The sequence below is a fragment of the Heterodontus francisci genome, chromosome 30 (assembly GCF_036365525.1).
Source record: "Heterodontus francisci isolate sHetFra1 chromosome 30, sHetFra1.hap1, whole genome shotgun sequence".
In the NCBI taxonomy this organism is placed as follows: domain Eukaryota; kingdom Metazoa; phylum Chordata; class Chondrichthyes; order Heterodontiformes; family Heterodontidae; genus Heterodontus; species Heterodontus francisci.
Window position 1 is genome coordinate 1,687,805 of NC_090400.1, and position 18,525 is coordinate 1,706,329.

Sequence of the window (18,525 nt, forward strand, 5' to 3'; positions counted from 1 at the left end):
ATCCCGATTACCCTTGAGCAGGTGGTAGTGAGCTGCCTTCTTGAACCACTGCAGTCCATGTGGAGTAGGTACACCCACAGTGCTGTTAGGGAGTGAGTTCCAGCAATTTGCCCCAGCAACAGTGAAGGAACGGCACTATAGTTCCAAGTCAGGACGGTGTGTGATTTGAAGGGGAACTTGCAGATGGCTGTGCTCCCATGTCTTTGCTGCCCTTGCCCTTTACAGTTGTATCTTCACTGAATCTGGCATCTTGTTAAGTTTCTTACAGCAAACCCAGGATAACAAACAGAAAACCTTTCTTTCACTGCTGTCTCTCCACAGGCTCTCCATGATTGACAGAAGACATCATCTCAGCTTTAACCGTCAAATGAGTTTATTGAATAACAGATGACAAAAGGGACACACATACACACACTTCCTGCCTAAACTCTTTACTCCCTCGACACAATTTTTGAGCAACACTTTTAGGTCAACATTTACAATGTAAAAGATGTATAAACTCATACAATATAAAATGGCTGTGTGAACATTTAGAATGAGGATTCTTATGTTAACAGTTGATTATCAGGGTGCAATTCCAGGCTTCCCATCACTAGTGATGCACATTGTTTTTTGGAAACTATCTTTGCTGAATGCGCAGGGATCAAACCCACGAGCTTGCCGTTTTTAGTAGCATGTTCTACCAACTCACAAAGCACAACCGTGGGAAACCAACCACTGACTACAGTTGATAGAATTCAAACCTGCACCGGGAAACTCTAATGGATATCTAATCCATCAGCCTACACTCTAAGCAGGACTGCCCATTTGCTGATTGAACATTGCATCTAGATTTAATCCAATTCAACCAAATTTGTTAGCACATAGACAAATTGAACGGACTTGCCAGATATTTATGCCTAAGTCCAGTAAGGTTTGAATGTTTATATTTTGAACTAAATGCACCAGCTTCCTTTAGCCTCCAGCTGTCCCATTACATCCCATCCCACTGCTGAAGCTCATAGCTGCCTTGCTCCCTGCTCCTTCAGTTTTGGCTATTTAGAAATGGGAGGAGGCCATACAGCCCCGGGCCTGTTCCATCTTCCAATTAGAACATTGCTTATCTCTCTCGCTTAACGCCATCTACACATTCAGTAACTCTTCATACCTCTTGTCTAACAAAGATCTATCAATCTCAGTTTTTAAATGTTCAATTGGCCCCCAGTCCTAATAGGTTTATGGGAGTAAGTTCTGGAATCCCACTACCCTTTGTGTGAATAAGTGCTTCCTGACATCATGAACAGCCTAGCTCTCATTTTAAGGTTGCTTCCGCCTTGCTATGGACTCCTCCTATCAGACTGCAGGATCTAGTCTGTTCCTGTAAAGTTGACACTTAATTGCCTCTCTATCCTCTCAAAGGCGCAAGGGGAGAGCCAACTGTGCAACAGCCCCAACAAACAAATTCCTCTGCAGCACCTGTGGAAGAGCCTGTCACTCCAGAATTGGCCTTTATAGCCACTCCAGGCGCTGCTTCACAAACCACTGACCACCTCCAGGCGCGTATCCATTGTCTCTCGAGATAAGGAGGCCCAAAAGAATCCTCTCCCAGTCTCTGCTGCCACCATGTGCTGTGCCCAGCTCCTTCAGACAGCTCATAAAAAGTTCATTTGAGTCATTTATTATTTTTCCTATTTGAAGGGCTGACATTTAAATATCCATTACTATGTATAGTTTTGGTCTCCTGACCCAAGGAAGGATATACTTGCCTTTGAGAAGGTGCAGCGAAGGCTCAGTGGATTGATTTCAGGAGAAGTTGAGTAGAATGGACCTGTATTCTCTAGAGTTTAGCCAAAAGAGAAATCTTAAAAAGGCTTGACTGTAGATGCTTAGGAGGTTGTTTACCCTGGCTGGACAGTCTAGAACTGGGGGGGGGGGGGTCATAGTCTCAGGATTAGGAGTTGGTCATTTCTGACTGAGATGAGGGGAAACTTCGTCACTGAATCTTTGGAATTCTCTACTCTAGAGAGCTGTGGATGCTCAGTTATTGAGTATATTCAAGATGAGAGCAATAGAGTTTTAGCACTAAGGGAATCGGGATATGGGGTTGGGTGAAAAGGGGAGTTGAGGTAGAGGTTCAACCATGATCTGATTGAATGGCAGAGCATTTTCAAAGGACAATATGGCCTATTCCTGCTCCTATTTCTTATGTTCTTACTAGCAGCTTTCTGCTGACACTCCTCATGGATGAGTACTTTGCAGGGCAACTTTTGACTTGCTGTCTCTCCCTATGCCAATCTCAGCAATGTTTTAAGGAGCAGGATATGGGGCAGTGAGCAAATGGGTAATACAGAGGGGTGGCATTTCTGTTCCAGCTATACAGGGCCCTGGTTAGACCCCATCTGGAGTCCTGCATTCAGTTCACTGCATCTCAGTGAGAATAAACTAGCCTTGGAGGGAGTACAACATGGATTCACCAGAATGATACTGGGATTAAAAGGGTTAAATTATGATAGCTTGTATAGATTAGGCTTGCATTCTCTTGGGTACAGAAGATTAAGGAGGTAATATAATTGTGGTGTTTTGGATGACTAAAGAAATTGATAAGGTAATTAGAGCGGAGCTTTTTTCTCTGATAGGAGTCATCCATAACAAGGGAGAAGCAACCCTAAAATGAGAGCTAGGCTGTTCATGATGTCAGGAAGCACTTATTCACACAAAGGGTAGTGGGATTCCAGAACTTACGCCCATAAAACTGTTAGGACTGGGGGCCAATTGAACATTTAAAAACTGAGATTGATAGATCTTTGTTAGACAAGAGGTATGAAGAGTTACTGAATGTGTAGATGGCGTTAAGCGAGAGAGATAAACAATGTTCTAAGTGGAAGATGGAACAGGCCCGGGGCTGTATGGCCTCCTCCCGTTTCTAAATAGCCGGTGAGACTGATCCACACACTGTGCTGAGGGGAGCTCAGGTTAAGCCCAGAGAATACTTGCCAGGGCTTACAGATTGACACTGAAAAGGAGCTGCTTGTTCTGCATAAGTAAACAAACTAGGGTGCTTTTATTCGAACATGTGGCTTGGCTCCTCGCTGTTAAGCACGGAGGCCAAATCTCACAACACTGTACTGGGCAAGCCACGCTGGAGATGCAATTCTGATTGCAGCTGGCTCATGGTTTTGTGACTAAATTAAAAAGGAACCATTGCCAAGCTAAAACCAACAATAATGCTTCACTTTTGTCACAATGTGCTTGGCATCTAAGTTAAATAGCAATTAAACATGACACTGTGACAATCTTTATTCAGTGCTTCAAGACATTATTCCAGTGATCTTTCATCAAATTTAGAGGAAAGCAAAGATTTCAGACCTCACCTCAACAACCTTGCTATCCAAATCTTCAATGCGGTGAATAATATGGCTGCCACTGGGGAAATAAAACAATAACATGGTAAGTAACCCAGAGCCACGACACAGGTACACTTAAAGACTGCTCTCCACTTTAGAACAAGCCGTGGACTCTTGCTGCTGTAATACAGGGCGACAGGACCTGGCTATAAGTCACCAGAATCCAATGGAATGGGTAAATGCCGGTTTGGGGGAGGAGGGGGTGGGGGGGCAACACATCCCACACTTTCATCCATCCCCAGCAGCCAAGTAGGGCAGCGATAGTGGGGGTGCAGGAGAAGATCACCACAGCCTGGTAGCTGATGCAGGGGCATCCAGTAAATGAGATGGGTAAATGGTGCCTTGAAAGGTAGCGTTGTGCCCAGAACTGGAATTGCCTGAAGACTATTCACTGACAGAAGAGTTCCAAATAAGAAAAGAGAACATACATGACCCGAAAGGGCAGATCACCTCTCCCATCCCAAAATGTCTTCTCCCACAGATGCTCCCTGACCCCTCCCCAGCTCCCCCAACAGACACTCGCCCACCCCTCCCCAGCTCCAACAGACGCTCTCCCACCCCTCCCCCCGCAGATGCTCCCCCACTTCCCCCCCACACCCCTACCAGTTCCCACAGACACTCCCCCATTTTCCTCCCCGTGGTTCCCACAGACAAAACCCCAGACCCTCCACAGACTGTCCCTGACCACCCCGCTCAACCCACTCCCACTCCCCCAGATCCTCTTCTCACAAACATTCCCCCACTGCCAGACACAAACACACCCTCCACCACTCCCACAATTACCCTCTCCTTCCAATTATTGGTCCTGTTTTCTTGTCAAATCTAACCCCACTCTCCTGCTCACTCCCTATGCCCATTAATATCCCACCCAGTCTAACCCCACTCCTGCTCACTCCCTATGCCCATCAATATCCCACCCAGTCTAACCCCAATCTCCTGCTCACTCCCTATGCCCATCAATATCCCACCCAGTCTAACCCCACTCTCCTGCTCACTCCCTATGCCCATCAATATCCCACCCAGTCTAACCCCACTCTCCTGCTCACTCCCTATGCCCATCAATATCCCACCCAGTCTAACCCCACTCTCCTGCTCACTCCCTATGCCCATCAATATCCCACCCAGTCTAACCCCAATCTCCTGCTCACTCCCTATGCCCATCAATATCCCACCCAGTCTAACCCCACTCTCCTGCTCACTCCCTATGCCCATCAATATCCCACCCAGTCTAACCCCACTCTCCTGCTCACTCCCTATGCCCATCAATATCCCACCCAGTCTAACCCCACTCCTGCTCACTCCCTATGCCCATCAATATCCCACCCAGTCTAACCCCAATCTCCTGCTCACTCCCTATGCCCATCAATATCCCACCCAGTCTAACCCCACTCTCCTGCTCACTCCCTATGCCCATCAATATCCCACCCAGTCTAACCCCACTCCTGCTCACTCCCTATGCCCATCAATATCCCACCCAGTCTAACCCCAATCTCCTGCTCACCCCCTATGCCCATCAATATCCCACCCAGTCTAACCCCAATCTCCTGCTCACCCCCTATGCCCATCAATATCCCACCCAGTCTAACCCCAATCTCCTGCTCACTCCCTATGCCCATCAATATCCCACCCAGTCTAACCACACTTTCCTGCTCACTCCCTATGCCCATCAATATCCCACCCAGTCTAACCCCAATCTCCTGCTCACTCCCTATGCCCATCAATATCCCACCCAGTCTAACCCCAATCTCCTGCTCACTCCCTATGCCCATCAATATCCCACCCAGTCTAACCCCACTCTCCTGCTCACCCCCTATGCCCATCAATATCCCACCCAGTCTAACCCCACTCCTGCTCACTCCCTATGCCCATCAATATCCCACCCAGTCTAACCCCAATCTCCTGCTCACTCCCTATGCCCATCAATATCCCACCCAGTCTAACCCCACTTTCCTGCTCACTCCCTATGCCCATCAATATCCCATCCAGTCTAACCCCAATCTCCTGCTCACTCCCTATGCCCATCAATATCTCACCCAGTCTAACCTCACTTTCCTGCTCACTCCCTATGCCCATCAATATCTCACCCAGTCTAACCACACTTTCCTGCTCACTCCCTATGCCCATCAATATCTCACCCAGTCTAACCCCACTTTCCTGCTCACTCCCTATGCCCATTAATATCTCACCCAGTCTAACCTCACTCCTGCTCACTCCCTATGCCCATCAATATCTCACCCAGTCTAACCTCAGTTTCCTGCTCACTCCCTATGCCCATCAATATCCCACCCAGTCTAACCTCACTTTCCTGCTCACTCCCTATGCCCATCAATATCGCACCCAGTCTAACCTCACTTTCCTGCTCACTCCCCCTGCCCTTTAGCAGTCCTCTTTCAAGTGACTACTGAATTTCCTTTAGGTACTTACAGACAGCTCCATGAACAAGCTGCACCGATTTCTAACCTCACTCTGCAAAAAGAAATGTTTCTAACCTCACCATTATTTCTTAATTGAAATTTCCTAACTTGCGAAGCAGTAGAAATAATCTATCGCTGTCTACCTTAAAATATTCCCAAGATGTGCATTAGTTCATCCCTTAACCTTCTCATGTCTTGAAATAAAACCCTAATTTCGTAACTCTTACTCCATAACTGTACCTCCTGCATCCCTGATATTATCCAGAGAATCTGTGCTGGACCTTTGCCATTCAAAGGGTTCTGTCGAACCTCTTCTCTTACATTCTTATGCTCTGGTATTTTCTGCCCTCCTCTATTTCCTGCTAAGTTTAGGTTCATTTGATTGCTGACCCTCACCAAGCACAGCCAGGTTTGAGTTTAGATCTGATTGATGGCAGAAGGCAGCTTACCTATAAATCTCACCGTCCACGATGCTTCTCCCACACTGTCCATAGGCATTGTTTCCCATACTGAAAACTGCAAAGAAACAGAAACCAACTCCAACAGCTCAACAACTCATCAGAAAAGCACAAATGTTTGGCAGGGGTAACAATTTCTCACCCCTAAAGAGGACAGTATGACAATGGAAGAGAGGAACTCTCCCCTGCCAATTCCCACTGCCCAGTCTCTATCATATTATAAATAAGCATATTCTCATATTTAAATCCCTTCATGGCATCATCCCTCCCCACCTCAAAAATCTCTTCCAGCCCTACAACCACACCAGCACCCCCCAACCCGCCCCCCACCACACCCCTCTCAACCAACGTCCTAAACACTCTGCTCCACTGACTCTGGATTCTTGGGTATCTTATACCAGCCCCTCCCCTCTACTGGCGACTGTGCCTTCTGCTGCCTGGACTCGAAGCTCTGGAATTCCCCACTAAACCTCTCCAATTCCCCCCGTTTCTTTACGACCCTCCTGAAAATTCAGCTTTGACCAAACTTTTAAACAGTATCCAAGACTGGTGCAAGCAGTTGCCGGGTAGAGGAGCCCATCGAGCATTGAGCTGTAATGCCCCTCAGCACCTGGGTCAGGGTTACCGCTGTAGTTTGAAACAAGCACATACCTTACAGAGTTTGTGCTTTTGAACAATTTTGCAGCAAAACCCTACACACTAAGAAGCTTACCTCAGCCCTATAGACACATCCTTCCTACATGTGACAGCATTGAGATCTTATTATTCCATGGAGGGAAAAAAAAAATCAGATCTGAACTGAATGGATCCTTTCCGAAAAAAGCTGCAACTTCAGGAACATGAAGTTGCTGGTAAAATCATTCAAGGAGAGAGTAGTAGGGACTGAGAAACAGCTAACTTAACACAAGAGTAACCCAGAGATAGGGGCAAGCTACAAATGACAGGGTTAAGAGCCTAGTTCAAGAAACTTGGAAATGTAATAACAATGAGGAAGACAGTAGCTAACTTCAGGTGGGTATAGACAAGGTGACAGGCTGGTGAAATGGGCAGACAACTGGCAGATGAAACTTAATGCAATGAAATGCAAAGTGCTGTATTTTGGAGGAAGGATGAGGAGTGGCATTGTAAATTAAATGGTACAACTTTAAAGGGAATGCAAGAACAGAGACTGGGGTGTGAGGACGCAAGTCTTAAAAGGTGGCAGGACAAGTTGAGATTCTGTTAAAAAAGCATATGGGATCCTTGATTTTATAAACAGAGATATAAGAGTACAAGAGCAAGGAAGGTATGTTAAACCTTTCTGAAAAGGCAGTGGAAGCAGATTCAATAGTTACTTTTAAAAGGAATTGGACAAATATTTGAACATGCACAAGGAAAGAGGAGGAGAGTGGGACTTATTGGGCAGCTTTTTCAAAGAGCCAGAACAAACATAATGGGCTGAATGGCCTCTTGTGTGTTGTATGATCCATTGTGGGTAACGTGTTAGACATCCTGAAAAGGATTGGCGGGGGAGGGGGGTTAAACACCACCATGTGCATTGCTGGGATGTACCGACATTTCCTGCAATGCTTCAAGGAAACACTACAAACCTTGATGATGGAAATTCTGTGGAAGGGATGTATTTAGATTATAAGGCGTTTGATAAATGCAGGTCAAGTGTACAAGGGCGACCAAACTGATCTCCAGCTTAAAGGAGCAGAGCTCCAAGGAGAGGGAGAAATGCCTGGATTGGATTGGTTACTGGGGGAAGCAGAATGCAGATTTTACCTGAATGGGGAACATGTGAAACAGCCTGCCCAGGGAGAGTGCCCTGGGGGAAGGCCTGTAATGCAGGGAGGGATTGCCAAAAAAGTAACTGTGGAATTGAAGGGTGGGAGGAGGGGAGGGGAGGGGTGGAGAGAATGGGCTGCCCTGGAAGGAGCTGTGGGGGTATTGCTGCCCAGGGAGCAGGATGTGCTGGGGGGGATGAGGAGCGTGCTGTCTAGGGAGCGAGTTGTGGGCAAGTGTGAGACAGGCTGCCCAGGGGTGGGGACAGGACTGTGGAAGGAAACAGGAGCAGCGTGGGGGATGGGTGGAACACTGGGAACAGAGTGAGAACAGATCTGGAGACAAAGTGTGGGAAATGCATGGGAGAATCAGGATGATGATCTGAAGGAGTGGGTAATTGAGGGATGTCAATTTGGGACCAGCCTGATGGACTGCGGACTTTTCATGTGCTGTGCTCTTCTGCGTTTTCAGTTGTTATACACAGGACCGAAAGTGGCCTTCACTGCCCATGGTATTTCAAGAGGTTCTAAGTTTTTGTCACCTTCAGCTGTTGGACTGAGTATTAGGATTATTCCTCCAATAAATAACAGCATCTGGCAAAACTGAAACCATCCAAATGAAATGATTAGCCACAGGTTAAGGGGAAATGATGGATAGCAAACTCATATTAAATTATGCACAGGGAATAAAGGCTGTGTGTGTTTAGGTAGAAAGAACAGGTACAGACCTCCCTCGTTATCAGTCAGCAGCAGTGAGTGTGCTCTCCCACAGGACACCTGTATCACACGGGTCTCCTGAGGCTTCTCCAGAGGTAGTGGGACTGGGGATGGCTCCAGGACATGTTCGTAACCTTTAGCTGAAAGAGAATAGCACAACATCTACATCTGGAGCAGAAGCAGGGCATCCTTTCATATTCAATTACACAAAGATCTTAACTCTGTTCTAGGCCAAACACCATTATCCCACAGCACAGGGCATTCAGACAGATTAGATCCTGCTGCAACTGGGGATCACTGGCCGTATCACCTGGGAGGGATTTCGAGTCAGAGTCATTACAGCACAGAGGAGGGCATTCTGTCCATCAAGTCAATGCCAGCTCTCCATAGAGCAATCCAGTCAGTCCCATTCCCCTGCCTTTTCCCCAAAGCCCTGCAAATTTTCTTTCTCCAGATAATTATCCAATTCTCTTTTGAAGGCCTCCATTGAATCTGTTAGATTGGAAAAATTGGAATTGTTCTCCTTGGAGCAAAGGAGATTGGATAAAGGTACACAAGATTATGATAGGCTAAAATAAGGTATATAAAGAAATAGCTGTTCCAATTAGCTGATGGTACAGTGACTAGGGGAGACAGATTCAATGTTTTGGGCAAGAAATGCAGGGAATGTGAGAAAGAATTTTTTTTTTTTACACAAGTGAGTAATGGCCTGGAACTCGCTGTGCCTATGAGGGTGGAGGAAGTGGAAACAATCAATGATTTTAAAAAGAAATTGAATGGGTACTCGAAGGAAATAAACTTACAGGACAGGGATAGAATGGGGAAAGGGGAATGATAGGATTGCTGTTCAGCACGCCAGCATGGACTCGAAAGGCTGAATTGCCTCCTTCTGTGCCATAATGACTCCGCATCCCTGAAGCGTCTCCAGTGAATCTTTTCTGCATCCTCTCCAATGCCTTCACATCCATCCTAAAATGTGCGCCCAGAACTGGACACAGTACTCCAGTTGAGGCCGAATCAGTGTTTTAGAAAGATTTATCACAACTGCCCTGTTTTTGTACTCTGTGCCCTTATCTATAATGCCAGGATCCCATATGCTTTATTAACCACTTTCTCAACCTGCCCTGCCACCTTCAATGGTTTATCCCTCTGCTACTGCACCCCCTTTAGAATTGTATCCTTTAGTTTATTTTGCCTCTCTACCTATTCTTCCTACCAAAATGAATCACTTCACACGTCTCTGCATTAAATTTCACCTGCCATTTGTCTGCCCATTTCACCAGCCTGTCTATGTCCTCTTGAAGTCCATCACTTTCCTCCTCACAGTTCACAATACTTCCAAGTTTTGTGGCATTTGCCAATTTTGAAATTGTGCCCGGTATACCGAAGTAAAGGTCATTAATATATATCAAGAAAAACAGTGTCCTAGTACTCACCTCTAGGGAACCCCACTATATACCTTCCTGCAGTCTGAAAAACAACTGTACACCACTACTCTGTTTCCTGTCACTCAGCCAACTTGGCATCCATAGAAACATAGAAAATAGGAGCAGGAGTAGGCCATTCAGCCCTTCGAGCCTGCTCCGCCATTCAAAAAAGATCATGACTGATCGTCTTATTCAGTACCTTGTTCCTGCTTTCTCCCCATATCCCTTGATCCCTTTGGATCTCCTTCTTGAATATATTTAATGACTTGGCCTCCACTGCCTTCTGCGGTAGAGAATTCCACAGGTTCACCATCCTCTGATTGAAGAAAATTCTCATCTCGGTTCTAAATGGCATACCCCGTATCCAGAGACTGTGACCCCTGGTTCTGGACTCCCCAGCCATCAGGAACATCCTCCCTGCATCCAGCCTATCCTGTTAGAATTTTATAGGTTTCTATGAGATCCCCTCTCATTCTTCTAAACTCTACTGAATATAGGCTTAGTCAACCTAATCTCTCCTCATATGTCAATCCTGCCATCCCAGGAATCAGCCTAGTAAATCTTTTTTGCACTCCCTCCATGGCAAGAACATCCTTCCTCAGATAAGGAGACCAAAACTGCACACAATACTCCAGATGTGGTCTCACCAAGGCCCTGTATAACTGCAGTAAGACATCCTTGTTCCTGTCCTCAAATCCTCTTGCAAAGAATGTCAACATACCATTCGCCTTCCTAATTGCTTGCTGCACCTGAATGCTTGCTTTCAGCGACTGCTGTACAAGGACACCCAGGTCTCGTTGCACCTCCCCCTTTCCTAATCTATCACCATTCAGATAATCTGAAAGGGTGTAAGGATAAACCCAGCAACTACAGGCCATCAGTTTAACCTCAGTGGAGGGAAGGCTTTTAGAAACAACCATTTGGGACAGAATTAACTGTCAGTTGGACAAACGTGGATTAATTAAGGAAAGCCAGCACAGATTTATTAAAGGATGCTGCTACAGTCCCTTTTATTTCATGGATTTTAACTTTGCTGACGAGTCTATTATGTGGCACTTTATCAAATGCTTTTGGAAGTCCACCTACACCACATCAGCCGCATTACCCTCATCAATCCTCTCCAGTATCTCAGCAAAAAAAACTCAAGTTAGTTAAACACAAATTTACCTTAATTAATCTATGCTGTCTTTCCTTAATTAATCCATGTTTAATCCACAGTTAATTCTGTCCCAAATTGTTTTTCTAAAAGCTTTCCCTCCACTGAGGTTAAACTGACAGCCCTGCAGTTGCTAGGTTTATCCTTACACCCTTTTTTGAACAAGTCTAATATTTGCACTTCTCCAGTCCTCTGGCACCACCCCTGTATCTAAGGAGGTTTGGAAGATTATGGCCAGCACCTCCACAATTTCCACCCTTACTTCCCCCAGTATCCTTGGATGCATCTCATCCGGTCCTGGTGATTAATCAACTTTAAATTCAGCCAGCCTTCCTCATACCTCTTTTTCATTTTTCGCCCATCCAGGGTCTCTGACTTGGGCAGCATCTTTTGCCTTGGTAAAGACAGATGGAAAATACTCATTTAGTACCTCAACCATTTCCCCTGCCTCCAAGCATAAATCCCCTTTTTGGCCCCTAATTTGTTCCACTCCTCCTTTTACCAGCTTTCTACTTTGTCAGTCTTATTTTCATCTACACTTCTCCTCTCAACTTATTGTATTTAGCCTGATTCTCATTTAAGAATTCACCTGACATGCATCATACACCCTCAATTTTTGTTTCAGCATATTCTCCACCTCCCTCGTCATCCAAGGATGGTGAAAAATGCGCAGTGACACATCTCACCCATCTCCCAACTAGCAGACATGCTCACACTGCATCATGGAGCTGATCGCTGCTCCTTCATAACCAGTTGTGAATCGCACACCCATCCACCCCAAACAGTAAAGCAAAATATTGCAGATGCTGGAACTCAAATAAAAATACAAAGTGCTGGAAATACTCAGCAGGTCAGGCAGCACCTGTGGGGAGAGAAACAGTGTTAACATTTGAGGTATGTGACCTTTCATCAGAACTGGCAAAAGTTAGAAATGTCAGTTTTGAGCAAGTGGGGGGGCGGGGGGTGGTGCGGGGAAGAACAAGAGGGAAGGTCTGTGATAGGACGGGAGAGGGAGAAGAGATTAAATGACAGATGTCATGGAACAGAATGCAAACGGAGTGCTACATAGTTGTAGCAAAAGACAAAGAATGAGTCCAGAGAGAGTGTTAATGGTAGAATAATGAACAGCTCTGTCCGAAAGCAAAAACATGGAAAACAAGTTTAAGACCAGCACATGGTTAAAAAAAATGAAAATACATAAAAATAAATAAATAATAATGGGGCTCATGGTCTGAAATTATTGAACTCAATATTGAGTCCAGAAGGCTGTACAGTGCCGAATCAGAAGATGAGATGCTGTTCCTTGAGCTTGATTTGATGTTCACTGGAACACTGCAGCAGGCCAAGGACAGAAATCTGGGTAGGAGAGCAGGGTGGCGAACTAAAATGGCAAGCAACCGGAAGCTTGGGGTCATGTTTGCAGACTGAGCGGAGATGTTCCGCAAAGTAATCATCCAATCTGCGTTTGATCACCCATGTCGAGAAGACCTCATTGTGAGCAGCGAGTACAGGATACTAAATTGACGGAAGTACAAGCAATTTGCTGCTTCATCTGGAAGGAGTGTTTGGGGACTTGGATGGTGAGGAGAGAGGAGGTAAATGGGCAGGTATTACACCTCCTGCGATTGCATGGAAGGTACTGTGGGAAGGCACCTCCTTCCCAAAATCCACAAACAGGACTGTCCTGGTAGACCTATCGTTTCAGCCTGTTCCTGTCCTACTAAAGTTATTTCTTCCTATCTTGATTCTATTTTTTCTCCCCTTTTCCAGTCTCTTCCCACTTACATCCATGGCTCTTCTGACCCCTTACGTCATTTCAACAGTTTCCAGTTTCCTGGCCCTAACTGCCTCCTCTTCACTATGGACGTCCAATCTCTCTACACCTCCATCCCCCACTAGGACAGTCTGAGGGCTCTCTGCTTCTTTCTTGAACAGAGGCCCAACCAGTCCCCATCCACCACCACCCTCCACCTGGCTGAACTTGTTCTCACATTGAACAACTTCCCCTTCAACTCCACTCATTTCCTTCAAGTAAGAAGTGTTGCTATGGGTACCTGCATGGGTCCTAGTCATGCCTGTCTTTCTGTGGGGTATGTCGAACATTCCTTGCTCCAATCCTACTCAGTCCCCCTCCCCCCACTCTTTTTATCAGTACATTGATGACTGTATCGGTGGCACTTCCTGCTCTCACCCCAAACTGACAAACTTCAACTTGCTTCCAATTTCCACCCTTCTCTCACCTTTACATGGTCCATCTCCGACACTTCCCTTCCTTGACTTCTCTGTCTCCATCTCTGGGGATAGGTTGTCTACTAATATCCATTATAAGCTCACCAACTCCCACAGCTACCTCAACTACACCTCTTCACACGCTGCCTCCTGTAAGGACTCCATTCCATTCTCCCAGTTTCTCTGTCTTTGATGCATCTGTTCTGTTGATGCAACCTTCCACAACAGCGCTTCCGATATGTTTTCCTTTTTCCTCAGCAGATGATTCCCCCGCACTGTGGTTTACAGGGTACTTGACTGTGTCCACCCCTTTTCCCACCCTTCTACCCTCACCGCTTCCCCTCCCTCCCAGAACTGCGACAGGGTTCCCCTTATCCTCACTTTCCATCCCACAGCTTCCACATTCAAAGGATCATCCTCTGCCCTTTCCGCCACGTTCAGCATGATGCCACCACCAAACACATCTTCCCCTCCCCTGTCAGCATTCCGAAGGGACCATTCCCTCTGCGACACCCTGGTCCACTCCTGCAACACCCCCGACATCTTGTCCCCTTCCCAGGGCACCTTCTCATGCAATCGTAGGAGGTGCAATACCTGCCCTTTTACCTCCTCTCTCCTCACCATCCCAGATCCTAAACACTCCTTCCAGGTGAAGCAGCCATTTACTTGTACTTCCTTCAATTCAGTATACGGTATTCACTGTTCACAATGTGGTCTCCTCTACATTGGGGAGACCAAACGCAGATGGGGTGTCCTCTTTGCAGAACACCTCTGCTTGGTCCACAAGCATGACCCCGACCCATTTTAATGCACCACTTTGCTCTCATGTCCATATTTCTGTCCTCGACCTGCTGCAGTGTTCCAGTGAAGCTCAGCGCAGGCTTGAGGAACAGCAACTCATTTTCCAATTGGGCACTTTACAGCCTTCTGTACTCAATATTGAGTTCAATAATTTCAGACGGTGAGCCCCATTATTTATTATTATATCTTCACGTTTATTATTTATTTTTTAACGACATGTTGGTCTTAAAATTGTTTTTCATGTTTTTGCTTTCTAACAGAGCTGTTCATTATTCTGCCATTAGCACTCTCTCTGGACTCATTCCTTGTCTTTTACTACAACTATTTAGCACTCCATTTGCATTCTGTTGCATGACATCTGTCATTTAATCTCTCCCCCCTCTGTTCTAACACAGACCTTCCCTCTTGTTCTTCCCCACCCCCTTCACTTGCTCAAAGACTGTTACATTTCTAACCTTTGCCAGTTTTGATGAAGAGTCGCAGACCTCAAACGTTAACTGTTTCTCTCTTCACAGATGTTGCCTGCCCTGCTGAGTATTTCCAGCATTTTCTGTTCTCACCCCAAACAGAAACTGTTTGGCAGTCTAATCAGGAAATAGCAAACCCAGCCCTGTCGACCCTGCAAAGTCCTCCTTACTAACATCTGGGGGCTTGTGCCAAAATTGGGAGAGCTGTCCCACCGTCTAGTCAAGCAACAGCCTGACATAGTCATACTCATGGAATCATACCTTACAGACAATGTCCCAGACACTGACATCACCATCCCTAGGTATGTCCCATCCCATCGGCAGGACAGACCCAACAGAAGTGGTGGCAAACCTCTGAGGTGGAGGGAGTTGCCCTGGGAGTTCTCAACATCGACTCTGGACCCGCATGAAGTCTCATGGCATCAGGTCAAACATGGGCAAGGAAACCTCCTGCTGATTACCACCTACCGCTATCCCTCAGCTGATGACTCAGTACTCCACCATGTTGAACACCACTTGGAGAAAGCACTGAGGGTGGCAAGGGCACAGAATGTACTCTGGGTGGGGCTCTTCAATGTCCATCACCAAGAGTGGCTCGGTAGCACCACTACTGACCGACTCCTAAAGGACATATCTGCTAGACTGGGTATGCGGCAGGTAGTGAGGGAACCACCAAGAGGGGAAACCATACTTGACCTCCTCCTCACCAATCTGTCCACCGCAGATGCATCTGTCCATGACAGTATTAGTAGGATAGACCACCGCACAGTCGTTGTGGAGACGAAGTCCCACCTTCACATTGAGGATACCCTCCTTGGTGTTGTGTGGCACTACCCACCGTGCTAAATGGGATAGATTTTGAACAGATCTAGCAATGCAAAACTGGGCATCCATGAGGCGCTGTGGGCCATCAGCAACAGCAGAATTGTATTCAACCACAATCTGTAACCTCATGGCCCGGCATATCCCCCACTCTACCATTACCATCAAGCCAGGAGACCAACCCTGGTTCGATGAAGAGTGCAGGAGGGCATGCCAGGAGCAGCACCAGGCATACCTCAAAATGAGGTGTTAGCCTGGTGAAGCTACAACCCAGAACTATCTGCGTGCAAAGCTGCATAAGCAGCATGCGATAGACAGAGCTAAGCGATTCCATAACCAATGGATCATATCTAAGCTCTGCAGTCCTGCCACATCCAGCCGTGAATGGTGGTGGAGAATTAAACAACTAACTGGAGGAAGTGGCTCCACAAATATCCCCATCCTCACTGATGGGGAAGCCCAGCACATCAGTGCGAAAGATAAGGCTGAAGCATTTGCAACAATCTTCAGCCAGAAGTGCCGAGTTGATGATCCATCTCGGCCTCCTCCTGAAGTCCCCAGCATCACAGATGCCAGACTTCAACCAATTCGATTCAATCCGCATGATATCAGGAAATGACTGAAGGCACTGGATACTGCAAAAGCTATGGGCCCTGACAATATTCCGGCAATAGTACTGAAGACCTGCGCTCCTAGCCAAGCTGTTCCAGTACAGCTACAACACTGGCATCTACCCTGCAATGTATAAAATTGCCCAGGTATGTCCTGTACACAAGAAGTAGGACAAGTCCAACCCAGCCAACTACCGCCCCATCAGCCTACTCTCAATCATCAGTAGTGTGATGGAAGGTGTCATCAACAGTGTCATCAAGCGGCACTTGCTTAGTAATAACCTGCTCAGTGACGCTCAGTTTGGGTTCCGCCAGGGCCACTCAGCTCCTGACCTCATTACAGCCTTGGTTCAAACATGGACAAAAGAGATTAACTCAAGAGGTGAGGTGAGAGTGACTGCCGTTGACATCAAGGCAGCATTTGACCAAGTATGACATCAAGGAGCTCTAGCAAAACTGAGGTCAACAGGAATCGGGGGAAAACCCTCCGCTGGCTGGAGTCATACCTAGCGCAAAGGTTGTGGTTGTTGGAGGTCAATCATCTGAGCTCCAGGACAACACTGCAAGAGTTCCTCAGGGTAGTGTCCTAGGCCAAACCATCTTCACCTGCTTCATCAATGACCTTCCTTCAATTAATGAGGTCAGAAGTGGGGATGGTCGCTGATGATTGCACAATGTTCAGCACCATTCGTGACTCCTCAGATACTGAAGCAGTCCGTGTAGAAATGCAGCAAGACCTGGACAATATCCATGCTTGGGCTGATAAGTGGCAAGTAACATTTGCGCCACACAAGTGCCAGGCAATGACCATCTCCAACAAGAGAGAATCTAACCATCTCCCCTTGATATTCAATGGCATTACCATCACTGAATCCCCCACTATCAACATCCCAGGGGCTACCATTGACCAGAAACTGAACTGGAATAGCCATATAAATACCATGGCTACAAGAGCAGGTCAGAGGCTAGAATCCTGTGGCAAGTAACTCACCTCCTGACTCCCCAAAGCCTATCCACCATCTACAAGGCACAAGTCAGGAGTGTGATGTGATGTGATCCACTTGCCTGGATGGGTGCAACTCCAACAACACTCAAGAAGCTCGACACCACTTGATTGGCACCCCATCTACAAACATTCACTCCCTCCCTTCACCGACGCACAGTGGCAGCAGTGTGTACCATCTACAAGATGCACTGCAGCAACGCACCAAGGCTACAAAAAAGGCTAAAAAAAAAGAAAATATAAGAGACCCCAGAACAAAAGCCACAAATATAAGATATGAGAAGAAACTTCTTTATCAGAGTGGTTAGAATGTGGACTTTGCTATACTGAGGCAAATAACAAGTGGAAGCTAAGTAAACACAGAGAGGATGAGATAAAGTAGGGTCGGAGGAGGTTCATGAGGAAGCATAAAGCTGTTGGGCTGAATTGCCTGTTTCTGTGCTGTACATTCTATGTACACCACACACCCAACTGAAGTCTGAGTAAAACCTTACACGAAATACAGACATTTGCCATCTTTAGGACACAGTAACTCACTCCTATCTCGCCGACTCCGGTGAAATCCAATCTGGGAATCTTTGTTCAGACCCATTCCCCAAACCTTGGTAATGTCACTGGTTTGTGAAGCTAGCAGAGTGAATCCATAGCCACAGGCTGCAGATGAGATCTGTTAAAAAGACACACAGATTGTATTGTGAACATTGGTATTGTGGACTCACCAAGTTTAATATTGGAATCTATTTGTCAATCAGTGTATTTCACCAAACAATAATTGGCAAAAAGCCTTCAAACAGGTTTAAACACAATCCCCAGGCCCACACACTAGACCCATTAAAGAGTTGCTGTGTGGTGGATCTATCTTCAAAAAGCTCTGATCTGCTGAGTGGTAATTCGCATCCTCACTCGAGTCTGGCCATTGAACTGGAAAACCCGCACAGCCCAAAAGAGGAACCCTCCCAACCCCACCTCACTGACCCACCCCGTTCACCCTTCACCTCTCCACTTCAACTCCACTGCACCCTCACACCCCCCTAATCCTCACTCTCCTTGCCACATCCCCTCCCCACCTTCTCCCCATTCACCTCCCCTCCCTCCACCTGCTCCCCTCACCACTCTTTCCCCCACACCCCTTCCCTCACATCCACTCTTTCCCCCACACCCCTTCCCTCACATCTACTCTTTCCCCCACACCCCTTCCCTCACATCCACTCTTTCCCCCACACCCCTTCCCTCACTCCCTCCCTCCACTCAATCCTGTCTCATTCCTTCCC

General features: G+C 46.7%; 1 protein-coding gene across 3 annotated transcripts in view; it reads right to left on the reverse strand.

Moving 5' to 3' along the window:
• rcc1l (RCC1 like) overlaps window positions 1-17,921 on the reverse strand; it is an 89,241-nt gene extending 71,320 nt beyond the window's left edge. For all 3 annotated transcript variants that reach the window (XR_010968729.1, XM_068010017.1, XM_068010018.1), the window contains exons 1-4: window positions 17,792-17,921; window positions 8,750-8,878; window positions 6,247-6,313; window positions 3,351-3,402 (exon numbers count right to left, since the gene is read on the reverse strand). Coding sequence is in view for 2 of the 3 variants with exons in the window: in XM_068010017.1 (XP_067866118.1) it covers window positions 3,351-3,402; window positions 6,247-6,313; window positions 8,750-8,878; window positions 17,792-17,846 (303 nt within the window). In the remaining variant the exon portion in view is untranslated. The remainder of the gene's footprint in view (window positions 1-3,350; window positions 3,403-6,246; window positions 6,314-8,749; window positions 8,879-17,791) is intronic.
• Between the last annotated feature and the right edge of the window lie 604 nt (window positions 17,922-18,525).